A 27938-nucleotide genomic window follows, 5' to 3' on the forward strand; every position below is an offset into this window, starting at 1 on the left:
AAGAGCTTAAGGAGATTGTTCAACCAATTTGTTTAAAATCCCGAAGAAAATACCAATACATATATTACCGGGAAAATTCGAAGAATATGTCACATACATATAACCACAGAATTCCGTTAGGGCCATCGCCTTTAAATGTGTTGATCTGTAACGCGACATTCAATAGTACGATAAAACTCGAAATCATGAAACTACGATTACGAAAACGCGACAACACGATGATGATAACGTGATACTGCGATAACCGATAACAAAAACGCGATAAAACGATAGCACGAATATGAAAATGCGATATACTGTTTTGTTTTCACCATCGTACTGTCGCGTTGTCACCATAACGCGACAGTACGATGGGGATAACGCGACAGTACAATGATAATAATGCGACAGTATGATGGTGATAACACGGTAGTACGATAGAGATAACGCGAAATTACGATAGTGATAACGCAATAGTACGATAGTGATAATGCGACAGTACGATGATGATAACGCGAGTACGAAAATGAAATTGCAAATGACGATAACGAAAACGCAATAATACGATAGTACGATGGTAAAAAAGTGACAGTATCATGGTAAAAATGCGATAGTATATCGCATTATCATCATCGTGCTATCGTACTGTCACGTTTTCGTTATCGTAGTATCGCGTAATCATCATCATGTTGTCGCGTTTTCGTTATTGTAGTTTCGTGATTTCGCGTTTTAATCATCGTACTATCGAGCATCGCGTTTCAGGTCAACACATTCAAAGGTGATGACCCGAATGGAATTCCGTATATATCACATGGAGAACATGAAAGGGAATATTCGTTTGGTGGCGAATAAAAATAAAGGTGGTGAAACTTGTGTAAAGGTACTAATTTCTTTGGTTTGTGTTCGTGCTACTCAAATGTATTTTAGAAGAAAACACATTTTATTACTAGGACCATCCCTTCTTACATCTGAAATTGTCCTCCTTCTTCTTCCATAAATAATTACAAAAATAAAAGGATATTACATTGATTTACAATACAATAGTCCTACTGAATACTAGTATGTAATAGTCCTACATGTATTTGTCCTGTCAATTCAACTCTTGTCGTCAGACGTATTTTACTAAATGTCTAGAGTGAAAATAGAATATTTGCTAGAGAACATTTTGAGTACACAGAAGTTTTGAGACCCAAATTACGTCTCATTCGTTTAAATTAAAATAAACTGTGGCTTTACATGCAGAGAATGTATGGTAAAATAGATCTATCTTGTATATCAATAGAATCTAAAAGTGTATGATAAGGTGTTTAGTGACTCGGTCTGAAAATGCAAACTACTAAAAACGCACTCGGCACGTATTTCAAAGTAATTATGGTCGATCCTGAACAAACATTTTATAATTAAGGTAGTTCTGGAAGTGTGGTAAGCCGGAAGTGGTGGCGTAACTGTTGTTGATATTCAGTCTGTGGACAATAACTGACTTGGACATAATTTGAAATTTTCTTACATGTAAATGTATGATAAAAGTGATTTGCCGGACATAGCTCCTTGGTTCACTCATTGAAGTCTGTATCGGTATATAGCGCCATTTTCCCGCCTACATGTAGTTAATTAAGGCCATTTCATGAAATCTTTATTGAATGCAAAGAGGCATGTGTGATTTTAGGCGAAGTTATATGCTACAAATTTTATGTTTAAGTTGCAAGGTAAAATGAAATTGAAAGTAGGTGAAAATTCCTGTCTACTTACTAACTAGCTCTTTCATTTTCACACAGGGGTAAAAGTGGCTGGCTTTGAATCCCTATTCCCTCACATCAGCCGATGCAAACCCTGCTCGGGTCGTCATGAAGCTAGCTTCGGAAGATTTGTAGTGCTACCCAGATGTACACCATTCCTGAAATAATGCTTTTAGGAGCACCCGGAGCCATCTCCCACTATCAAAAGCAAGAAACTTGCCGTTTGACCTAATACTAGTTCATGTGACCGTAAACCCAACAGATTATACTATAGATTGAAAGTCTGATTTATTATCAAAGCAGCGTTGTTTGTGCCGTGTGGCGGCCGTAAAATGTTATTTTTCGATCTTCTCAGGTAGTTCAGCACGAATTTTATGTCATGTTATTGGTATTGTCTAATTTCTCAGCTTGAAAATATCGGCCATGGTGGTTCCAATATTCCCGCTTTCATGCCTTTAGATATTGTATAATCACTCCTTAGATATGGTGCCTGCTTTTTAGCTCCACTGTTCGGAGAATAGAGATGCTATTCTACTCGTCCCGGCGTCGGCGTGAGCTTTCTTGGTTAACATTTCGGCGAACTTTGTTTTTCTGTCATATCTTTGTTACTATTGTTTATATCTTACTGTAACTCCAAATAAATATTTTCCAGCATACAAACAAAGTATGTGCAGGGGCTGGGTCGATTATACCCAAGGTCAAGGTCACCAAGGTGTTATAATTAGGTTATTTTTAAGGTTAATGTTTTTCGGCAACTTCTGTTTATATGTCATGTTTTTTTTACTATTGCTTATGTCTTACTGTAACTTCATATAAACATTGTCCAGCATATAGAAAAAGTATGTGCAGGGGCTAAGCCCGTTATACAGAAGGCCAAGGTCACCAACGGGTTATATTTAGGTTAATTAAGGTTACAATTTCTCGGCAACCTTTGTTTTGCTGTCATATCTTTGTTACTATTGCTTATACCTTGCTGTAACTTCCCATAAACATTGCCCAGCATACACATAAAGTATATGCAGGGACTGGTCCCATAATACCCAAGGTCAAGGTCACCAAGTTTTTATACTTGGAATTTATTTTCATGTCAAATGTTTTCGAAAGCTTCGTTTATAGACATATTTTGGGTACTTTAAAAGATAATGACTTGAAAATAAAAAATATTTCTTCATAATCATCTTCTGCATGCGTAGTAACCATCCCCATAACTCTGATTTGTATTTTTAACCAAATTATGCCCCTTTCATACTTAAATGTTTTTATATATTGACACATAAATTCATTTTACTGACAAATCGCCGAACAGTGGAGCGCGCTGTCTTAAGGACAGCTCTTGTTAATTTTGTCTTTTGGCAGTTTGTGTGATACGCAAGACGCAAGCTCCATAGTCTCAAAACCCCTTTCTAAATTCCAGACTGTTTAGTTCTGTCCATTGTTTTATCGTTAAGGGCGGTCTCATTATTTTAGCCGTTTTTCATTGAATTACACCCAAGTGTATCTTTGAGGGTTCCATGTGCACTTCAAAATGGTATCTTGTAGGAGAAAGAAAATTTTCTTTAATTCATGCAAGGCTTAGAAACGCGTGCAGTAATTTGAATTTTCATTTATTTTGCAACAATCTGTCTCAGGACTCAATCTGTTCTTGTGGAGAAGATACTGAAGACGTTAAACAGTTTCTTTTCACTTGTACGAAATAGACAAATCAAAGGATTAAACTTTTCCACGATCTAAGGCAATTTCATCCTTTAAATACACAACTTCTTTTAGTTGGTAATTCCGAATTGTCATACGAAGACAACTGCAAAATATTCTGCTCAGTCCAGCATTACATAAAATCAACCAAACGCTTTTGAGACTCACCATATTTAGCTGGCAATATTATTCAATTTATTTATTATATATAATTATATAAGTTTATTATTGACAAGACCCCAGTTGTTTCTTGTTTATGTTCTTTTTCCCCAAATGTAGTACATGTATGTTATTGCAATTGAATTGCATCTTTTTGTACACTTACTAGTCACAAATATGTTTGTCTATATAAGTCACATGTACTCGTTTCTCTTTTTTAAGTTCTTTTTTCCTAAATGTAGTACATGTTAATGCAAATTAATTGGATCATTTTTACTCTTACATCTATCTATACATTGCCACTAGTCACAAATGTGTTTGTTTATATAAGTACATGTACTTGTACCTTATACATATTTCAACTCTTTTTTTCTTTCCCTTTTTTTTGTAGCTATGACATTATAAATTTATTATTTACCAACATGTACTTGATTAGTTGTCACTGTTGTAAATTAAATATTTAAATATTTGCATTAGGGAAGACCTGTTACTAATGTTGCGAGAACTTGTGGGTCGACCCTTTTGTCTATTATATGTACAATTGACGTAGTTATCTGTGTATATATGTATATATTGGTAATAAAATATGTTTAAACATGTAAACATGTGCACCGCCGTATGAACACGTCTGCGGCTATCTCTTAATTGTTTTTGTACTTGTAGCATGTGTTAGCATGTGTTGAGTTCTGCACAACCCGGGGCTGGAGGGCTAGCATGCATTTCCACTACCGTCCGTGACCAGGCTCAATCACACCGAGCCTGCAGCATTTTTATTTTTGTCGTGTTGAGCGTTTCCATTTTTTGTGTTTTCATAAGTCCCCTTTCAAAGGGTTAATAAATTATTAGTTTAAAACACTACCTTAATTAATATTCCTATCTTTTCTTGGCATTATTTGAAAAGATTAGCATACAATTTAAACTGAATAAATGGATTTTATTTGTTTGGTCTTTCTAACAGTGTCGCCGACAAACACAGTCGGCCTTTCAATATGGAATTAAACTTCAAAAAACCGGTTTCACAGGGTTAAGAGGCCAACACACGTGATCACCAACTAGTAACCATAGAGACTAGTATGAAGTCTATCACAAGCCAGATACATGCTACTTTACCGATTTATTTGTATACAATATATTAAGTCAAGTAGTAAGACTTACTGCCATCTTCAATAAACACAAGCCGACAAACTATTATGAACAATACAAAGAAAAAACAACAAAGTTGTAAATATACTACATTCTGAAAATTCTGATATTGAATGCTAAAAAGCTTATAACCTTTAACACTAACTGTCAGAGGTTAATGCAATGTTTGGCATTTCTAAACTTGTCTGTCAACATGTAGTCCATTTTATTATTTGACAATTTACGTAATAAATCTACATGAGAAGAAATTGCGTAAAATGTCGCAATTGTTGAAATATGCAGACTATTTTACATAAAACTGTAGGAATTTAAAGACCGGCCTCCAACGCCTCTCTGACTACATCCTTCACAGAGCTATCCTCATTTGTTGTAAAAAGGACCCACGAATCAGCAATGGTTTTGACTGGAACCTTGTCGTCAACGGGATTATAGGACTGGAAGAATTTGTTGATACGCTCAAGATTATCATGCCCACATCCTAAGTACGCCTTTTGAAACGCATCCTTGGTTATCATTCCGTCGCCATTCGTATCAAAGATCTTATACTCTGTTTCGAAACACTTCTTCATACGTTCTTCAAATTTTCCTTTGTCGGCTTTGAAATCTTCGTTGTTCATGTCGACAAAATCTTGTTCAGATATCGGACCTTGTTTGCCTCGGAAGTAATATTCATCCGTCAACCTTCGCAAGGCTTCGACCACCTCCGCTTTTTGCTCTGGATTCAAGTGACTAAGATGGGCATATCTTTCCCTGAAAAACATTCAATAATGAAGTCTTACACGTGTCTGGACCTTCAGAATCATGGAATATATTCAATGTTAATCTGGTTAAGGACGTAGTATACCTATTCAAATGTTTGATCAGCATCAATTTATTAAACATTGTGTAAATAAATATGTAAGCTGCTAAAATCTCATGTTTGTTTGTCTCTATCCCTTCAATTATTTTTTGTACATATATGAAAAACATGACCCTCTACAGGCATTTCATATTGAAAAAAGAAGAAGAATACGGATATTTATCTTGTCTACTGCAATTTCTTGTATTTCTGATGGTCAATAGACGCAACGTGGAGACAGGATATAAGACAGGATATATTCCATATCCTGCAAGTACAATTCATTTATGAATTTTTGATTCAAACAAAATGGCTGCCGCGTCGCTGGCGTACTTGAATCAAGTCAGATTATTAATTAGCTCCAGCGATAGATATCGTTTCTGAAAGTAAGTTTAGTGTTTTCTTGCCGTTTTCATTCTACTTTATTTAGGCTCGTGAAGAGTAGTCGGCAAGATAAAATCGTTACACAGATTGTTGGTGACAGGATACGGAATGTACGCTGTCTCGAAAATCCGTATCATATGGATTTCCTCGACAGAGTTTATTCCTATCCTGTCACAACAGGCAGTGTAACTAATAATATCAGCTTATTTTTGTATCACTCTTACCCGTAAAAAAATACGCGCGGTTGGTGAATTTATAAGTGCAAGCATTTGCTTTCTAATAAGCTAAGATCTATATATGCCGTGTATCCATGGTATTGCATTTTCTCTCATGCGTTATTTCGACGGCTTCAGTGCCACTTTCTTCATGACCTATACGAAATATTGGGGTTAGTACATATGAACATAAACATTATACCTTATTTAGCTAATAGTAACAATCAGCAATGACAACAGGGACGTTTAAAATATCTTATAATTTTTTTAAATCGTACTGTTTTCCTGAAATACAAAACATAAAATAAATTCATCGTTCCCGTTTCATGGCTTCAAAACATTTTATTGAGTAAGTAATATATTTGATATATTTTCATTTGTTTAAAAATATCAAAGTTTAAGATACTAAGTCTTGCAGCATTACTCCGTGTCCGACTTCTTTATGGAAAAATCATGTGTGCTTGCAATTTTCATTCTCAAGGACAGTTTTGAAATGTATATGCTCCATACATAGACCAATGTCAAAGTTTTTAATTTCAAAATTAAATATATAGGTCGCATGGTTCGTTTCTATAGTAACATTAATTCGTGATATCACTATTTGCTACTAAAATATGGACAAATTAGTTTATTGTAAATGTTGTAAATTCTCAAGTTTTGTTTTCGACTGGACATTCAAATGTTATGGTATATTACTTCCTTAAGCAAACTTTGGGTCTTAAGGGTTTTTTTTATACTGTTTAGTACCTCTTATTCTATATCTATTTTATCTATCCAATCGCGAACGTTCATTTGCAACACGTGACTATACAATATATTACGGTATTTGGACGCACGTGCGTACAAAAAAAAATCCTGTTTTTTTCTGTATTTAGACGCACGTGTGTATTTTCTGTATTTGGACGGTTCAACAGTCCCATGTTAAACATACGATAAAGCCCGAAACGCGTGAAAATGTTCCGAATGTAAATCGGATGAAGTAGGCGCTCTATGTGCAGAGTTGATTATGCGTCTTGAAATCAGGATTTAATTGTCGCTTTCTTTTTTGTTTACAACACACAAAAGGATGATTGCTATCTGATTCAGATATTAACACGTTCGTTAACAATCAAAAACCTAAAAATAGAGTAAAACAAGAGGACCATGCTAGTCCTGAATCGCTCACCTGTCCACACGCAACCCAGTTCATTGTGGCTAAGTTTCATTGAAAAACCACCAAGTAGTTTCACTATTTTTAGACCGCACGTGACCAAGTTTCGAACTTGACCTAGATATCATCAAGGTGAACATTCTGACCATTTTTCATGAAGATCCACTGAAAAATATGGCCTCTATGGAGGTCACAAGGATTTTCTATTTTAAGACCTACTGACCTAGTTTTGGACCGCACATGACCCAGTTCGAACTTGACCTAGATATCACCAAAATGAACATTCTGACCAACCTTCATAAAGATCCCATGAAAAATGTGACCTCTAGCGTGGTCACAAACGCTTACGCACGGACACACGGACGACGTAGACCTACTGACCTAGTTTTCGACCGCAGTTGACCCAGTTTCGAACTTGACCTAGATATCATCAAGATAAATATTCTGACCAACTTTCATACAGATTCTGTGGAAAATATCGCCTCTAGAGAGGTCACAAGGTTTTTCTATTATTTGACCTACTGACCTAGTTTTTGATGGCATGTAATCCAGTTTCATACCTGAACTAGAAATCGTCAAAATGAACATTCTGACCAGTTTTCATGAAGATCTATTGAAAAGTTTGGACTCCTGAGGTCACGAGCTTTTTCTATTTTTAGACCTACTGACCTAGTTTTTGACCGCACATGACCCAGTTCGAACTTGACCTAGACATCACCAAGATGAACATTCTAACCAATTTTAATAAAGATCCCATGAAAAATGTGACCTCTAGCGTGGTCACAAACGCTTACGCACGGACACACGGACGACGTAGACCTACTGACCTAGTTTTTGACCGCAGTTGACCCAGTTTTGAACTTGACCTAGATATCATCAAGATGAATATTCTGACCAACTTTCATACAGATCCTGTGGAAAATATCGCCTCTAGAGAACTCACAAGGTTTTACTATTATTTGACCTACTGACCTAGTTTTTGACGGCATGTAATCCAGTTTCATACCTGAACTATAAATCGTCAAAATGAACATTCTGACCAGTTTTCATGAAGATCTATTGAAAAGTTTGGACTCGAGAGGTCACAAGCTTTTTCTATGTTTAGACCTACTGACCTAGTTTTTGACCGCAGTTGGTCCAGTTTCGAACTTGACCTAGATATCATCAAGATGAATATTCTGACCAACTTTATACAGATCCCATGATAAATATCGCCTCTAGAGAGGTCACAAGGTTTTTCTATTATTTGACCCAATGACTTTGTTTTTGATGGCACGTGACCCAGTTTCGAACTTGAACTAGATATTGTCAAGGTGAATATTCCGACCAATTTTCATGAAATTCCATTGAAAAGTATGGCCTCTAGAGATGTCACAAGGTTTCTCTATTTTTAGATCTTCTGGCCTAGTTTTTGAACGCACGCGACCCAGTTTCAAACCTGACCTAGATATTATCAAGTTGAACATTCTGACCAATTTTCATGAAGTTCCATTGAAAAATATGGCCTCCAGGGAGGTCACAAGGATTTTCTATTTTTAGACCTACTGACCTAGTTTTGGACCGAACATGACCCAGTTTCGAACTGACCTAGATATCATCAAGATGAACATTCTGACCAACTTTCATAAAGATCCCATGAAAATGTGACCTCTGGAGTGGTCACAAGCAAAAGTTTACGCACGGACGCACGGACGACGGACGCCGCGCGATCACAAAAGCTCACCTTGTCACTTTGTGACAGGTGAGCTAAAAACATCATCTGATGTTGGAATATTTGAAAAGTGGCTAAAAGAAGCCGTTCCGGACGAAACTAAGAAATTGGAAGAGATCAGCCCTGACTGTCTGAATAGCTACCTCAGAAGTTTGACTTAACGGCTAAGAAACAAAATGGAGAAGATTATGAATGGCAGCGGACGGGCGGTCGGCATCCAAAATATGTCCGCTCTCTATTTCAGTTTTCATCGGATCTTCACCAAACTTGCTGACAATGTTTGTGGGCATAACATCTCGACAAATTTCGATAACCAGCCAAATTCTACCTGGCACTCTTGGATTATGGTCCTTGAATTACTCGGGAAAACGGGGAATTTAGGCTTGTCTGCTCTCTTAAGTCGAACAGTTTTCATCCGATCTTCACCAAACTTGCTGACAATGTTTGTTGGCATATTAATATCTCAGCCAAGTATTATAACCACCAAAATCGCCAAATGGCTATTGTAGGGAGGTTGCACCCACTGGCGCCAGACCAGAAAGAAAATGCCTCTGTACATGTTATACCCTTCCCCTAGGTATTCTATAAGAACCATGGTCATGAACGGGAAAATATACTAACCCGTTTCAATCGAACATTTCTCAACTTAAACGCGCAGTTCGCTGAATGGGTACCTAGTATAATGAACAAGCGATAATTTATCTTCTATCGTGCACCAGTCACATTGTCTCAATATTCCATATTGCTGAGATTATCAACATATTTTATGCTTTCGTCAACGTTACAGAAAAAGCTTGCTTGACCTTCCCAAATGAACATCCGGTCTAGAGGTCACGGCAGTGTGCACATGTTTGGCGATATGTAAACAAACAAAAACAGAATTTAAAAAAAAATCACAACTTTACACTAAAACTCGAAATGATGAATGCATCTGTTCTGTTTACTTTATAGATTTTACACATTTATGCTGCATTTTCACATTTTAGCAAACACGTGTGGTAAAATGACGATTGACATACATTTTCACAGCAGCCAGTCAGAATGGTTTTGTAATCTAGAACGGAACTTCACCAGGGAAGTTCAAGCAAGTTTTTTGTGTAACGTTGAAATAACTATAAACTACGCGTTGTTTTTCTAAGATAAAATGTACTGAAGAAATGTGACCGGTACACAGTGGAAGATAAATTACCACTTGTTTGATATCCATAGCACACATTTACCGAACTGCGTGTTTTAGGTATGAAATGCGCGATTGAAACGGGTTAGTATATTTTCCCGTTCATGACCATGGTTCTTATAGAATACCTAAGGGTAAGGTATAACATGTACAGAGGCGTTTTCTTTCTGTTCTGGTACCAGTGGTTGCAACTGTCCATATAATTTATTTAATACTGATACGCAGAAAAATAACATTCAATGAATTACGTATACATGTATTACGTATGAAGGGAAATAAATATAGCATAAAAAGTTTATTCAAGGCCTAACATTGTTTTGTATAACATATATTTGCACTCACACCAAGCTGGGAAAATAGAGAAAAGGCAGGAATACAATATTCAGTGAAACATTTTCAGTTTAAACTTAGATAAAATAGATAGAGAATAAAAAAGGTTATTTACCATTGTACTGTACAATACGAGATATATTTGGACGAGTACCCAGCTGAGAAAACCATATTGGACGAACCGCTATATTTCCGTATTGTACAGAACAATGTTAAATAACCTAATATTATTAACAGACTCAATTATAATTTTAGCTAAGCTCAATACGAAGAGCGCAGATCTACGGATCTCAGGGTCACGAGTTCGATCCCCGGGCGTGGCGTATGTTCACCGTGACGATATGATAAAAGACAATGTGTCTGACATCATTCGTTCTCCACCTATGATTCATGAGGGGAAGTTTGCAGTTACTTGCGGAGAAAAGGTTTTTACTGTTTAGCCAAGTCTGGTGAAATTTCATCTACCGCTACATGATTAGACATTGTTAGAAGCAGGTTGCGGACGACAAACGGACGTCGAACATCCAGTGCTTCTAAAAATTCCTCATGAGCAGTGTAAAAAGCAAACAAATGTATTTACATATTTTAATCAATGACCAATGTTTTTCATATGAAAAATTAAATTACATTATTAGATCTACCTATACACATGAATTATGCAGAAACAAGGTGTAATATAATGCAAGGAACAAGAAAAGATGAAAAATATAATTTAGTCATATATATTTACTCGTCTTGTGCTTCGTCTTCTCTGGAAAATTGCCCTGTGCCTTTTACATCCAAAACCCGAAACCATAGCCTCCATTTATTAATGAGAAACTCTTTAGCCATCTGGATCTAAAATAAAGAATTATAGTTAAGATCTTCCCACATCACTTAGTTTTCTTCATCCAATAATCATATCCTTAAGACGATTTTATTATTCAATAATAAAAGAATAAACAAATGTTTGCTTAACCAAACTTTGAATAAACACATACGTTTTTTATTTTTTTATTTTTTTTTTGTCGATTGAATTTAATTGCTTTCCCCACCCCAAGCTAGTTATTACAGTTACAACAATTGTATAATAAAAGCCAATTATAATGTTAACAGAAGTTTTGGTTTTCAAAAATATATCAAGCAAATAAAAATAAGTGCCTTACCGCTGTTTACCAGCTAGCTCTCAGAGAAACACTGCCTGACACAATTCAAACTCCTGGTGAATCACCCTTCTCCGGTAAAGGTACCTATTCTGATAGTCTGTTTATATAACATGTATGAACACAATTTCAATATTGTTTCTTTAATATCGTATTATCCAAATTCTCCATCCGACAAATTTGTTTTCAGATTAAGGTATAACGCATTTTAATTTCACAGATTTACACGTGATGCGACCGTTTCGTAAAACCTTCCTACAATATATGCGACAGTTTCGTATAACCATTCCTATGATATATGCAACATTTCATAAAACCCTTCTACAATATATAGACTACGAATGTTTCGTAAAACAGTTCCAACAATATATACTTACGTTTCGTAAAACCGTTCCGACAATTTCGAAAACCCGTTCTTATAATACATGCGACATCTTTGTAAAGCATTCCTACAATATATGGGATATTTCCGTACAAAACAAATGTGGACTCAAATACTGCCAGTGCGTTGAACTATTCTTAAGCTAGAAAGTAAATTAAGGTATACATGTGGCAAAAATGACGGACTTTGTTTTTTCCGATACGAGGATATAGTCAATATTTCTTATGAAACAGATAAACGTTTTCTTAACAACATTAAAGCACGCTAAAGTAAATGATCGCATAGCACTTTGATTTAGAATATATTGTCAAAAGTAGAATTTACTCACTAATTCTATGATGGTCGTGCATTTCTATATACAAAACTAAATGTCAAAATGACCAGAGGATTTTGGTACAGTTGTTGTCTTTTGAGGAACTCGTAGATTATTGCTTATCTTTATCTACCCTTACTTACTCCTTTCAATTAGTTAAGTGAAATAAAACTTATGATTCATATACTAATGAAAATAAGTAAATACAGATGTAGTGGTCCAAATTTAAAATAAAACCATAACGGGCTGAGAAACTGATATGTAAGTTTAAAATAAAAAATGACCCCCCCCCTACCCCCCCCCCCAAAAAAAAAAGTTTTCGTTTGCGATTTACAAGAAGGGCTGATAGATTAATTATATATCAGAGATAACATCAGTGCGGTAGTAAAGAATTTCTATTCTAAGTGTCTGTCAAACATTGTGCACACATATACTTACACATTAAATATCTACATGTACTTCTTACAACACCTTTGTAACCGTGTACAAACACACAGTCTAATCTAAATTTTCACGCAACTTGGAGGCCTGCACGTGTAAAATATCAGTCTCTTTATAGCTAACTTTATTCGTCGTATGAATGTATGATAGCGAACACTTGTCTGAAACATAGCGATGACTACCTTTAGTTGTAGACTAGTTGTAGATTGAGAACTGAATCCGGAATTCGAAAGATAAGAGATATCACATTTGAAAGAAATGTAAACAGGCAGCTGAGGGCTGCAACGGATAGATATCGTTTCAACAGAAGGTTTTATGCACGGATTTTATTCAACCAAGGCTCGTATTCATCGACGTTTTAAGTCGGACACTCAAACGATAAATCGGCATTTTGTTCTGTCATTGTTTTATTTGCATATTCTATGAATATTTTAGAGCTACAAACAGATCAGCGGAAGATTTCATGAATATAAATTTTCTCTCAGAGAAATTATGGAAAATTGAAGGATTACCGTTTTTAAGTATCAGAAAAGATTCTTTCCATCATTTGTAGTCACATTACTGGTATGTACTTGAGGTTTTGAAGAATACTGTACCTTTACTCAACAGTCATTTACTATCCTATCAAAAAATCCTTATAAATGCGATTACATTATGTCAAATATCTGTAACGAAGATTATGGGGGCAAGGGACAGTAAACATGAAAATTCCACGAAACTACGTTAATACCAGTGCGTAAAAATTAATTAAAAATCCAATTTTGAGAAAATTGTAGTGTTGAGCGGATGTTTTGTTTATATTCAGAACTTCATCATGTGATATTTTCAGCCTGCCGATTCCGTTGTTTCTATGATAAAAGCGAGTAACACTCCGGTTTCAGGACACTAAATTTTGAGGCAAACATGGCCCAAAATGCACATCTTGCACAACCCGTACCGCATTATCTGCAAATGACTGACCTGAAATATATGTATATTTTCTAAGCATGTGACCAGACAAAATGTTGGCTCGAAGAAAAGTGTCTCATAACCGTTTACTTTTTCCGCATTTTTCATGATTTGAGTTGAATCTGGATGGATTGATGACCGTTTTTATTTTGTGTGACTTCGGTTGCCTTAGGTAAGACTTTAGACCCGGCCGTCTACACGGAGCTAGGAAAATCGATTCAAGCATCTATTTATTTTAACACAAGAATTACTCGAATGCAGGAATCCTTAGTCTTATAAACACTATAAATAACTAGTTGAATATAAATGCCTTTAAAGAATATCTACCTATTTTATTTTAAATATGAAACTGACCCCTGCCACTTAACATTAAGTTTTAAAATTTAGTGTATCTTAACCCCCGCAGAAAATACAGTTACTCGTTTGCCATTGTGTTGTTCTATCGCCCAGTTTTCTTTGTATAAATCTTTTAGCGGTTTCTCGTTATTGCCAAGTTAACAAAATTACTATTAACAACATATTAGAAATTTTTAAATGGCGAGGACGATATTTTTCATTAGTTTTGTATAGTTTTTGACACCCCCGATTGTTCTTTTGCATTGGCCGGTGCATTATAACGAACAGGACGAATCTGTCAGAACCCAGCCACCACATATTTCCTGTGGCCTCGGCATTCGAAATACACGTGGTCTATTTTCAATTATGGCGAGCCAATAAAAAGCCTTGTTACACAAAGGGACATTTGAATCTACATCCAATAATAGAATATGGACGACAAGTTTTACAATAATAATAAATAATCACAAACATACAGATAACGAGCAATATCAATGAAAATAAAGTTTCCTTTTAAAAAGGAAAGGCGTGGCTGGTTTTGGCATAGTCTACATAACTGGACAAGTGGGGGTAGGAGTCATTACATAAGATTCTATGCAAAACATGATTGCGATTTTCTACTGCTGTTCCCATGGGAACGCCAGTCTTAACTTTAGAGGCAAGGGTATTGAACAATTCTTGGCGTTTTGGGTTTTGAACTACTGGTGTCCAACCTCCATATAAAATTTTAAGACTCTAGCGCAAAGCGTTCTAGTTATTGGGCGGAAACCAATTTCCTTTACTAGGCCCCTGTGACTTCGACCCAGTGACCGCAAAAATAGGGGTTCTCTACTCAATGAGACCAATTATCCTAGGAAGTTTGGTTAAATGGTTCTATAGTTACCAGGCTGAAAGGTTATGGTCTATGAACCGTCCGACTGTCCTACTCAATTTTTTCTAAGGGTAGGTCTATTCCTTACAAAAGGGTGCACGTACGAAAAACAACCCAGATTTGCCGTGGCATTCACCAGTAATTACAATACGGAAACAGAAATATAAACACTGATATACAAAATACGGTGGTATTGTGAAAAAAATGGTTTAATATACTTTACACTACTTCCTTAACTTGTTTTAATAACACCCCTAAAACAATAATCGAACCAACCATAATAGCCCTTTTGGCAGGTTACATCCTTTCAGGGGGGTGTTCTCTAACAAATTTCACAACTGCCCGTATAATCTGTTTAACAATTACTACAATGGATAAATGTAAACTCAATCATGAATTATGTAAACGTCAAAATTGAGAAGTTGTCAGTTTATCGTACAGACTTACGTTTTATAGTTATATTCACATTGCTGTACACCCCCATTTTAATAATAGACAAACAAAAGAGCAACTGCAATCGGAAAACTTCCAATATTTCCGCATTGCGCAGCTTACGTCACAGGTCACTTGTTGCTGCAACCAATCACTGAATTCGTAACATATTGATCTCGGTTTGCGGCAACTTCCCGGCTTTTCGTATCATACTAACACACACTTGGGTGCCAAAAAAACCGAAAACAATACATAGGCTTGGAGCCGTAGCTCCAAGCCAATAATGCAACATTGAATACCTGTAAAACACACACACATACAATAAGTACAACGAAATACAGAATAACAATAACATAGTTATAGTGAACATAAAGTCATAACAAGCAAATTCGATGAATTGGTATCCCCCGCCCAAAGGGTTTGTGGTGACGAATGGCAAAAAATATATGCGGCAAAAAGTTGTTACTAAGAAGCAAATAATTTCATTGGTCAAAATCAATTGAACAGAAAATGAATGCTTTTTTGGTGGTGGTGGTGGTGGGCAGCGGGAGTGACCAGGTGAGGGTATAAAACTTCACGTGTTGATTTTAAATATTGATGGAAAATTAAAAAGAAAAAGAAAATGGGTGGGGGATGCATGATCGGGGTGGTAGACATGACAGGTGGAGGAGTGAGGTGGGAGTACGGTACAACATTGCAAGCTGATAAATATTCATAGAAAGTTTGGAAAAGAAATTAAAAAAAGGAATGAAAAAACTTATTTTTTTTTGGGGGGGGGGGGGGGGGGGGGGAGGGGGAGGGGGTGTGACCAAGGCAAGGTGGTGACCAGGTGTGGGTACACAATTTCACATGTTTATAATAAATGTTCATGGAAAAGAATGAAAGAAGTTTAATGAAATTCTACCATTTGGTTGGTTTGTTATGTACAAATATGTGGATTTTTAAATAATTAAAGGGCAATAACTCTAAGGTAAATTGACCAATCCAAACAAATAAAATTAAAGGGCATCATTGCAGTATGTTGGTTCTCGTTTATTACAAGTTTTATGATATTCTACCTTCTAGTTACTGAGAAATGGCTGCCGGACGGACATTTTTCATTAAGGATGACATCCCGTAATAGGTACTTTTATGAAATTCTCCAAATCTGTGATATTTGTGATATTTCAGCATTCAACAACTAAAATACACATTTTACCAACTTTTTACCGCAGATTTTTTCAAATTTAGCTTATTTGATGTCAAAACTTGAGCTTCTCGGGAATGGACCCAAATGAGAAATAAGCAAAATTAAAAAAATCATGATTTTTTTACTTTTCAAATATTTCTATGCAATTAAGGCATTAATACATCCTGAAAATAGTTTCTCAATTAAAACAAAACTATTATGGTGTTATTTTATTCAATAAAATCTAATTTTTGTAAGAAAAGTTGAACTCTGACATACAAAAAATCCTTAAAATATTTGGAAAAAATAGCATGTCCTCACACAAAAACATATTTTTTTTTTAATAATGTAAGTAATGCCATCACTAAACTATACATAGATGTTATCTATATATTCAAATGAATACAACAACACAATTTGAAAATAATTTACCGTCTGTAAGTAAAGAAATAAAAGTTAGAAAATGTGTACCCTAATTTTCAGATTTTCTTCGGTTCGCTGTATTTTGCTACAAACTTTCAGTACTTTTCTAATTTATACATGTTACTTCAGTAAATAGTTTATCAATTTTGGTATAAAGTCTTCCAGTACTTTTTTAGAATTGGTTACTCTTGGAAGTCCTTCATTGTTGAGTGAAGTAAAAACTTCACGTAGTCCGTCCTCGCCTCGACGTTTATGGATAAGCCGAAGGTATCCGAGGTTCAAACCTGACCCGGCCACATTTTCTGCGGTGGGTCTTTTACACACTCCTGAGTAAATCAAGACTTCAAGAGATTGGATATTCTTAGCTTTTGCATTATTGAATTGTAAATTGTTATAAACTGCAGATACTGAAAAGGTGTTTTTGATAAGTTCTTTTTTGTCAATATTCATATATGAGATAAGCTTGCCCAGACTAATAACATCACCAACAGCATTGTGGGCATCATATGTAATTCCTAAATGAGTTTTGACAAGATCTTCTTGTTTCAGTGAACTTTTAGGATATTGTTTCCTGAATATGCTCATTGTGTCCAACAAAGCAGGAACTATTTCACTAAACTTTTCACTAAGATGAAGTTTCTCAAGCAGTTCAACTAGGATCAGAAAGTCGAACCTTCTTCCGTTATGGGCACATAAAACAACATTTTTAAACTGCTCCAACCATGACAAGAATTGGCTAACAGCATCCTTCACATGTACAGATTGAACTATCTGTCCTCGAACTTTCATTTCTCCATTCACAAATGAAATTCCAGTCACTGTCGTTGCTTCCGGATTTATCGGCTGGATTGAGTTGACATAGACATTGAATGTCTTTCCCGACTGGTCACTTGCAGCTATCTGTGTTATGTCCGGCATCACTCTGTGCACAACTGAAATGACAATCAATGAGAAAATTTTGAGCCGCGCCATGAGAAAAGCAACCTAATAGGTTTGTGACCAGCATGGATCAAGAGAAGCCTGAGCATCAGCGCAGTCTGGTCAGAATCAACAGTTTCTCTAACTGATATAGGCTTTGAAAGCGAACAGCATGGATCCTGACTAGACTGCGTGGATGCTCAGGCTGGTACGGATCCAAGCTGGTGGCAAATGTACTATGTTGGTTTTCTCATGGCGCGGCTCATATACTTTCAATGCCTTCTTAAGAAATATAGTAATAACTTTCTTACAAATAACAATTCTTTTTTTCTTCTTGTCAGTCTGGATCAATGCTGGTTGCAAATGCACTATATTGGTTTTCTTATGACATGGCTCATTAATGACAAATGAAACAAACATTACAATAATTTTGACCAGTCTAATAAGGATACATAATGTTCCCTAAGCAACTGAGGGATATTCTACTGCTGGACTGGAAAGTGACCATTTATACAGGACACCCATCTGCATGCATTGTAGTCAAACATTCTCTGCTGACAAATAAAGGTTGTTATGGAAAGTAGTAGATAAAATCTCATTGTAATATTTTAAAGGTAAAATAACTTACTAAGTCCTGTTGTTTCTAAATCAAATGTTATGATGGTTGGCTCTCCATCTATGACGACTGGTTTGAAGTTGCCACGGGCAATAGCGTCAGGTATGCGTTCTATATCAATTGCCTCCATATGACCAATCCCTGTAAGAATGATAAAATAGTCCCTAAATATTGATGTCAGACATGTAATCCGTTACATATATGAGCTACATCAAGCAAAATAGTCCCTAAATATTGATGTCAGACATATAATCCGTACAGAATCTTTCTCAACGTCGGAATCTGTTTCACATTCAATTACCGGCCTTGCTTGAAGTCTAAGTCTGTAATTTGAATATTCATAATATAATAAAGTGGAAGTAGAAGTATTCTCAAACGATAATCAAAAATCTTTAAAAAAGTACCAAAATTGTCACATCACAATTAATGATATAAGCCACGCCATGAGAAACCAACATAGTGGCTTTGCGTCCACGCAGTCTAGTCAGGATCCATGCTGTTTCCTAACAGTTTCTCTAATTGCAATAGACTTTGAAAGTGAATAGCATGGATCCTGACCAGACTGCGCAGGCTGGTCTGGATCCATGCTGATCACAAAGCCATTTTGTTGGTTTTCTCATGGAGCGGCTCATATACTGATATAATTGATTTTTTTTAGTTTTAACGACAAAAATCTTTATGGGCGAATCAAGCCAGGGATCAGAACCTCAGCCTCACATAAAAACTAGATCTGCCCTTGCATCAAAACTGGTAATGAATTATTTTACATACTGAAGTGATGGAGATTCTCCAGGGAGAGGACACACTCCTAGGTCATCAATCTCTCCTACCATTTGCTCATGTGCTTGCTCAGTCTCTTGCTGGGCAATATCACTGTAATATACATGTACATAAAAGTACCTGACTATATGATATAGAAAACTGATAAAAAGAACAAAATATGTTCAGTAATTCAACCTGACGAACATCTTACCTAGAAGTACAAGTTGATTTTTGGATATACAATTTTTGCATATTTATAACAAATAAGACATACCTCATTTCTTTTTCAAAAGCTTATTTTGCAGCATTTTTGCAGGATTCTCTGGACACCTCCTGAATAGCCTCACCAGCACCATTAGTTTCAAGTTCTTCGGATGAATCGCCTTCAAATTCAGGACTGCTAGGAGATTGTTCACTTTCTCTGCACCACCCAAACTGTCAATCATAGCTGAAAACAATAGAGCAAGTTTATTTTACCCATAAAAAAGAAAAGAAAAACAATCAGCCATTATAAGCAATTTAGATTCAGATCAGCCTAATGTCACAGGGTGAGTAAAATGTGCAGCCAGACCGTGACTCGAACCCGGGGCCTCGGAATACCGTTCCGATGCTCTACCGACTGAGCTACCCGGCCGCCTGCACACTTTCTCTCCGTTTTAATATTCAAGTTCTTTACCGTGACACTAACTTCTAAAGTAACGTTTAAACATCAGATTTTTATGACATCAAAGCATCAGAATTACATGAGCCGCGCTATGAGAAAACAAACATAGTCGCTTTGCTACCAGCATGGACCCAGACCAGTCTGCGCATCCTGACAGTCTGGTCAGAATCCATGCTGTTCGCTATCGGTTTCTCTAACTGCAATAGGTTTTGAAAGCAAACAGCATGGATCCTGACCTGACTGCGCAGATCCACGTTGGCTTTGCAGCCACTTTGTTGGTTTTCTCATGGCACGGCTCACATGAAAGACATACTTATTTTACATATTGTAGCAGATCTCAAAGATTCAACCCAGAACTAGCCAGCCTCTCTGGTGTTTTTAGGAATTTTCGACACAGGGGGTTTCACAAATTGGCCATAAATTAAAATATAACTTACATGTATGGAAAGGGGATTCAATTTCTCATCAATCTATGTTAAAATTATCAAATAATATCCAAAATTACGAATTTTCTGATGATTTAAACCTCTGTATGTACTGTACACGATCAACATTTACCGTGGCTTGTGTTTACACGCCATATAAACACATAACTTTACATGACTGTGTACTGTGATTTAACTAAAATAACTTCCATTATTTCGGTCCTTCAAATTTTTGACGTTTAGATTGCCCGTCACAAATATAAAACAATCTGAACATCAAATTACTTTGACTAGAGCCGCCTATGCCTGATAAATAAAAAAAAATAAAGCCAATTTCATCAAAGACGATGTTAAAAAAATGATGTTTACCTGCTCCAAGTTTCGTGTTTATAACAAAGCATGGCATCCCCTTGTTTTTTATATGGCGGGTCTTCCCATATGGCACTCGATTTATGTGGCTGCAGTCTGGGTTTTGGCACACAACATATAGATATCCGCCTAAACCTTTTTGCAATTCACCAACGATGTTGTTGTACATAAGTGGCACTGGGCCAAGCATGCATTTTCGGCATGATTTTAGATGGAGTAGCAGTACATTCAGCCTCCGACCCACTTTCCAACCATTCTTGTTTACTTTTTGCGGTAAAGTCATATGCAAGGCACTTGGACACTTTTTCCTTTTACAATCGTCTCCATCACACAGGAAAACATTGGCATAGTTATGGTCAACGATAAGTTTGGGTTTCCTGCGCCTTTTACCCTTATCCGAAGCAAATCTTCCGCGAAAATCTCGTTTGTCGGCCATACCTTTCTACTTTCGATTGCAACAATTTTTGGGAAATACCCCAAGCGTGACGTCACAGGACGACAAACATTTTATAAATTTTTGAATAAAAAAGCTTTTAGTAGTAAAATTTTGTTTCTCTTAGCAATTCGTATAAATGTTTAGCATTTAGAAAATAAAACGTCAAAAAAATCACAAAGAAATACACAAAACTCGATAACTACCGGAAATCACCGGAAACGTCGAAAACTTCCGACATTGGCCGAATTCTTCGATGTCGGTAATCATCGTAACTGAAAAGCGCGGGAAATCATTACACCATGGAATCCTTAAATCAAGGGCAATAACACTAAGGGAAATTGACCAATCAAAAAAAAAAAAAAAAAAAAACTTGACGGGCATCATCGTAGAATGTTGGTTCATGTTTATTTCAAGTTTTATGAAATTCTACCTGCTAGTTACTGAAAAATGGCTGCGGCCGGACATTTTTCATTAAATCAAGGGCAATAACTCTAAGGGAAATTGGCCTACCAAAAAAAAAAAAAAAAACAAAAAACACTTGATGGACATCATCGCAGAATGTTGGTTCATGTTTATTTCAAGTGTTTTATGAAATTCTACCTGCTAGTTACTGAAAAAGGCTGCGAACGGACATTTTTCATTAAATCAAGGGTAATAACTCTAAGGGAAATTGACCTACATCTACATCTACATGATGGAAGGCTTCCAACAATCATTAACGATTATGACTGGAAGGCGCTTGTCTGGGCAGTGTTAAAAATGAGAAAACTCATTAGGTGCAAAGAATAAAAATTACTACAGGTGCTAAGTTAAAAAACATAGTGAAGGAAGTTACTGCAGATGTACAGTGACCAGCCGCTCAGCAAATATGTTGAGGCTGGGGCTGGACTGTACATATTGGGGAAGGCCATTCCATAGTCTGATTGTACGGGGGAAGAAGGAATTCATGTGGTATTGAGTACGGGACTGTGGAATTAGGTAGTTCAGGTTTCTGGTCGGAGTTAGATGGTTATGGTCGACGCATACATGATTTGTTCGGATTTTGTAAAAATAGATGAGACAAGATTGTATGCGCCGTTGTTCTAAAGTTTGCCAGTTTAGGGTGTTAATCATCTGGGTTACACTACTTGTATAGTTATAGTCGTTAAAGATAAACCGTGCAGCTGATCTTTGCACTTTTTCGACTTTGTATGAGAGGGACTTTTGCCAGGGGTGCCAGATGGATGAGCAATACTCAAGTTGTGGACGGACATAGGTGTTATAGGCTTTCTCTTTGACCTTTTTGTTTGTTGTCTGAACATTTCTTTTGATGAATTTAAGAGAGTTGTTTGCTTTAGAGGAAATAGTATTAATATGTTCAGACCAGTTTAAGTCTTTAGTTAGTGTAACACCTAAGTATTTAGCGGTATCGGTAGATTTCAGTTCCTTGTCATGCAGGGTGTAAGGAAACATGACAGGGTTTCGTTTGCGAGTAATTCTCAGCACCTCACACTTGTCTGGATTGAATTCCATTGACCAGTCCTGTTCCCACTTTTCAAGGGCGTAACAAATCTTTTTGTAGTGTTTGGGCATCAGATGAGGACTTGACTGTAAGGTATACTATGGTATCATCTGCAAACAGTCTTGCCTTACTTCTAATAGAATCTGGTAGGTCATTAATGTAAGCCAGAAAGGACAGGGCCCTAGGACGGATCCCTGAGGGACACCGGACAGGACAGGCAGGGTGTCAGAAGTGCAGCCGTCTACAACTACTCTTTGGGTTCGACCCTTCAGAAATGACTTTATCCACTGTGATACCAGAGGGTGGACACCCAGCTCATTAAGTTTAAATATCAATTTATTGTGATCAACCTTGTCGAATGCTTTACTAAAATCCATTACTATTACATCTGTTTGTTGACCTTGCTCAAGGTTGTCGTAAACTTCTTGTGTAAAGCTGATCAGTTGTGATTCACAGCTATGCTTAGATCTGAAGCCATGCTGGTACTGGCTTAAGAGGTCATTATTGTCAAAATGTGTCATGATGTTGGAGACTAGAATGTGTTCCAATAATTTGGAAGCTATGCAGGTGAGAGATATTGGCCTGTAGTTACTGGCCTTGGATTTCGGGCCTTTCTTATAAACAGGGGCGACAACTGCACTTCTCCAATCTGGCGGGACACAGCCAGTTTCCAGGGATGACCTAAATATAATTGTAAGGATGGGCGCTATCTCGTGGTGTAGCTCTTTTAGAACTCTTGGTGAGAGTTCATCTGGGCCAGAGGCTTTGTTTGGAGAGAGCCCCTGCAGGAGTTTATCAACACCCTCTTCTGTAACGGAGATCATGGGCATGTTGGGTGCTGAAGTGTTTGTAGTAACTTTTTTGCAGAGTTGTTTCAAACTGAGTGGTTGTGGTTTTGAGAAGACCGACTCAAATTGCCTATTTAGTATATTGGCCTTGGTGGCAGGGTCAGTATATGTTAGACCCTCATGCTTAAGAGGTGCTACACCACAATTTTCTGTTTTCTTATGTTTTATGAAGGAATAGAATTTCTTATTTTTACCTGGTTGTGAATCGTCCATGAATATGACTGATTCTAGGTAAGACCAGTATGAGTTCCTTAGCTGTTTTTGGATGCTATATTTAAGGGCTTTGAAGGTGTTACTTTTACATGGGGATTGGTTGGATTTCCTCAATTTAGTGTACATTTTATCACGCTTGCGGATTTGCCTAAGGATCTTGGGAGTTAACCATGGGAGGTCGCAGCGTGTCTTAGTAGTTTTAGTTGGAATGTGTAGAGAACTAAGTCGATTGAGTTCATCTTTGAACAGATTCCAATCTGAGGCGGGGTCAGAGTGGTCAGAATCAGCGGAGTTCTTTCCAAACTCTGATAGGTCCCTTTTGAAATCATCCCAATTTGCTTTGTTAAAGCATTTTATTGACCTTTTGGGTTGGAGGGGACGGCCTATCTTTATGTTGATTTCATGGAAAACAATGTCGTGGTCAGATTTACCTAGACAAGGGATTGTTTTAGTACATTGAACTAGGGAAGGGAAGTTAGTGAGGAACAGGTCCAGAATATTCTCATTTCTGGTTGGGATCTTGACCATTTGCTGTAGATTAAAGGAATTTATCCTATCAATGAAGTCCTCATACATTTCCTTGAATCTGCATTTGGACTTGGGGGCCTCAGATGACCAATCTATATCAGGTAGATTGAAGTCACCGAGTAACCAAATTGTACTGTCATGGGGTACTTTAGAAAGGGATGACCATAACTCTGTGAGGGAGTCCTCATCATTTTCGTGGGGCTTATAGTATGTGCCAATGTATATATCCTTGGCCCCTTTGATAGTAATTTTCGCCCAGGACAGGTTGCAGTTGGTTTTCAGTTCAGGTTGTTCTTGAGAAATGAGGTGTTTGGAGATTGCAGTAAGGACACCTCCTCCCTGGCCTGAGGTTCTATCATCCCTGAAAACCTGGAAGTTTAGGTCCTTGGGGAAGATTTCAGAGGTTTGGATATCTGGTTTCAACCAGGTTTCCGTACAAGAGATGATATCTGGTTTGACCTGTTGTATTAATTGATGGAGATCTGGGATTTTATTTTTTATGGACCTACAGTTAATATTAAGAATGGTTATCCTCTCGCTTTTGTCATGTTTGACTTTGGAGGGTTTTTTGACCTTTGTTTTGGGAGTAGAAGTATCTTTTGGGGAGGGTTTGAAATTTGGGGTATCTGAGAGTGACCTAACTGACCGATCTGGTCGGTGACTCGCATCTAAAATGGTAGAACTATAATCTAATTCCTATCAGAAAAAACAAACTTGACGGGCATCATCGCAGTATGTTGGTTCATGTTTATTTCAAGTTTTATGAAATTCTACCTGCTAGTTACTGAGTAATGGCTGCGGACGGACGCATGGACGGACGTGACGGACGGACAACGCCATTTCAATACCCACTCCCGATTTCATCGGCGGGGGATAATAATAGCATTGAAGTATAATTTAGCAGTGTTCGATATTTCATAGATAAATCGTTATACATTAATTGTTAGTTAGCATCGTACAATTTGAAATACATCGTAATATAGAGTACATGGAACAAGTATTTGTTAAGCATCGAGCACTTAGAAATACATCGTTATACAGAGTAAAGAGAACAAGTATTTGTTGAGCACTCGTGCATTTAGAAAACATCGTTATATAGAGTAAAAGAACAAGTATATAGTGAGCATTGTGCATTAAGAAATACATAGTTATATGGAGTAAATGGAATAAGTATTTGTTGATCATATTGCATACAGAAATACATCGTTATAGAGAGTAAATAGAACAAGTATTTGTTGAGCATCGTGCATTTAGAAACATCGTTATATAGAGTAAATAGAACACGTATTTGTTGAGCATCGTGCATTTAGAAATACTTCGTAATATAGAGTAAAAGAACAAGTATCTCTTGAGCATCGTGTATTTAGAAATGCATCGTTATTTAGGGAAAATATAATAAGTATTTGTTGAGCATCGTGCATTTTGAAAACAATTACATATGAAGTAAATAGAACACATTTTTGTTAAGCATCGTGCATTTAGAAATACATCGTTATATAAAGCTAATATAACATTTTTTTTTCTGAGCATCATGGATTAGAAATACATCGTAATATAGAGTAAAAGAACAAGTATTTATTGAGCATTGTGCATTTAGAAATACATAGTTATACATGTATAGAGCTAATATAACAAGTATTTGTTGAGTATCGTGCATCTAGAAATACATTGTTATATAAAGTAAATGGAACAAGTAATAGTTGAGCATCGTACATTTACTGCATGGATCATTAAATAGAGAAAATCTCCCAAGTATTCGTTGAGCATCGTGCATTAACTTCAGAACAATAGCTTCGTTTTGTCTGTGAATATAGTAAAATGATATGTTAGTAATACGAGGGTCCTGCAAAAATGTCTGTCACTAATGGGTTTCCTTAGCTTTATTGCACTTGAATAGTGTGTCCAAATGCTAACGATATCCGTTTATTTCGTGCAAATTGCTGTTCAGACGACTCAGTTATTTCAAAGAGAAATACATGCAGTCATATGCACTGACCAGTTTACTTTTCACATTGTAAAATGGACGAAAAGATTGAAATTCGTAACTATATTAAATGCCGCATTAGGCTTGATACAGACTCAAAGCAGATATTTGATGAATTGTGTGGTATATACTGACCTCAGGTTAATTCCATGCGCTTCGATTTTAGGTGGTTTAAAGCTTTTAAAGCTGGGAAATTATCTGTCGAAGATGACACCCGTTCTGGTAGGTCTAAAACCTTTGTTACCAAAGCAAACATTGCTGCTGTAAAAGCTTTGGTCTAACAGGATGTGCGATTGTCAGTGGAAAATGTAGACAGTTGTACTGGCATATCAGAAGGCAGTAGGCAAACACTTATGAAAAAGGGTTTAGACCTGAGAAAGGTTTGCGCTAACTGGGTACCTCATTTGCTCACGGTGGAGCAAAAGAAACAATGCCTTAAATGTGCCCGGGAACTTTTGAAAATATACAAAGACTGCGATATTCGGGTTATTTCTAACTTGCTAACAGGTGACGAAACCTGGTTGCACATGTTTGAGCCACAGAGAAGGGCGATGGAAGCGAAAAGATAAAAAGCCCCTATACCGGTATTGCCAAGTGAACCATAAGTTCGAAAAAGATGTTTTACGCAATTTTCTTCTATTTCAGTTGTTTAAGTGACTTGCCCATCTGGCCACACAGTCAATGGACGATTCTACAAGAACTCTGTACTGAGGAAAGTGAAACGTTTTACAATAGGAAATGTCCAAGAAAAGGATGATCCGTAGTCTATCTTATACACGACAACGCCTCCTCTCACAAGTGCGATGTTGTTAAGTCTTTTTTTTTGCCTCTGATAGGGCGATAGTTGTAAACCATCGGCATTATGCACTTGACCTGAGTCTCTGTGACCTTTTGTTATTTCCAAGGCTTAAGAAAATGCTTTCTGGAAAGAAATATACGTCCAGAAGTTCTCTTGACAGCGCCATTTATCAGTATCTCAAACAGATACCAAAAGAAGACTATTTATGTGCTTTTCGAGATTTGGTAAAAAATTACAAAAATGTGTTTCGGGGGAATACCTTGAATGTTTCTAATAAAAATAATTTTGATAAAACGTAACACTTAAGAAATACGGCCCCAATAACATAACATTTTGCAGGAACCTCGTACTATCCATGTTTATGACAGTTGATGATATGGTTGATTTTGTTCTTTAATATTCTCATAGAATGCAGGGAGGATTACGATGCAGTGAGCTCGATTCTCGTGCGAAATGCATGAGTGCACTACGCGATAAAAAACATTGTGTCTGAAGTCATTTCGTCCTCCATCACATCATGTGTAGAGAAGTTGGCAGCAACTTGCGAAGAACAGGTCGGTACTAGCACAGACTCCAAGAACGCTTATTACGTGTACTGCCCACCGTTATATACATGAACTGAAATATTGTTAAAAAAAGACGCTAAACCACAAACAAGAAATAAGTCAATATTGTTACACTGAAAAACTTAATTCTCGAAAAAAATACAACTGGTTAAAAACATTTGCGACAACCTATAAAGCGACAAAATACTAGTACTATATCCCAAAATCATATATACGTTTATTCTATCATAAACGAAAACTATGGTGCAATGTTCAAGAATTCATGAAACAAACAAATATGATTGTAGTACTTTTTATATCGCCAGTTACTGACAAAATGTTGCAATCACTGTAATTAGG

General features: G+C 36.7%; 2 protein-coding genes across 3 annotated transcripts; both read right to left on the bottom strand.

Moving 5' to 3' along the window:
* Window positions 1-4663: 4663 nt before the first annotated feature.
* Window positions 4664-11702, bottom strand: LOC123544862 (sarcoplasmic calcium-binding protein-like). The gene is made up of 3 exons (XM_045330940.2): window positions 11660-11702; window positions 11245-11351; window positions 4664-5459 (listed from the first exon to the last, which is right to left on the bottom strand). Exons 2-3 carry the CDS (start codon window positions 11343-11345, stop codon window positions 5018-5020), a joined length of 543 nt encoding a protein of 180 aa, XP_045186875.2. The 5' UTR covers window positions 11346-11351; window positions 11660-11702; the 3' UTR covers window positions 4664-5017.
* Window positions 11703-16233: 4531 nt separating this feature from the next.
* On the bottom strand, window positions 16234-21465 carry LOC123553116 (uncharacterized). Of its 2 annotated transcripts, XM_053541127.1 has the most exons (5): window positions 20725-21464; window positions 19541-19714; window positions 19276-19377; window positions 18517-18645; window positions 16237-17902 (listed from the first exon to the last, which is right to left on the bottom strand). In XM_053541127.1, exons 4-5 carry the CDS (start codon window positions 18632-18634, stop codon window positions 17091-17093), a joined length of 930 nt encoding a protein of 309 aa, XP_053397102.1. In that variant the 5' UTR covers window positions 18635-18645; window positions 19276-19377; window positions 19541-19714; window positions 20725-21464; the 3' UTR covers window positions 16237-17090. The 2 variants fall into 2 exon arrangements, with proteins under 2 accessions (XP_053397106.1, XP_053397102.1); XM_053541131.1 differs by lacking the exon at window positions 19276-19377 and having other exon boundaries at window positions 16234-17902; window positions 20725-21465.
* Window positions 21466-27938: the final 6473 nt, after the last annotated feature.

The sequence above is a fragment of the Mercenaria mercenaria genome, chromosome 1 (genome assembly GCF_021730395.1).
Source record: "Mercenaria mercenaria strain notata chromosome 1, MADL_Memer_1, whole genome shotgun sequence".
In the NCBI taxonomy this organism is placed as follows: domain Eukaryota; kingdom Metazoa; phylum Mollusca; class Bivalvia; order Venerida; family Veneridae; genus Mercenaria; species Mercenaria mercenaria.

Bases quoted from the DNA above. Each gene is read 5' to 3' on its own strand.
- LOC123553116 (XM_053541131.1), bottom strand. From the start codon at position 18,634: ATGGAGGCAATTGATATAGAACGCATACCTGACGCTATTGCCCGTGGC. The intron at 17,903-18,516 runs GTAAGTTATTTT...TTGTCATTTCAG, and splicing joins TTTAGAAACAACAGGACTTA to TTGTGCACAGAGTGATGCCG.
- LOC123544862 (XM_045330940.2), bottom strand. From the start codon at position 11,345: ATGGCTAAAGAGTTTCTCATTAATAAATGGAGGCTATGGTTTCGGGTT. The intron at 5,460-11,244 runs GTAAATATATAT...AATGTTTTTCAG, and splicing joins GAAGACGAAGCACAAGACGA to GGAAAGATATGCCCATCTTA.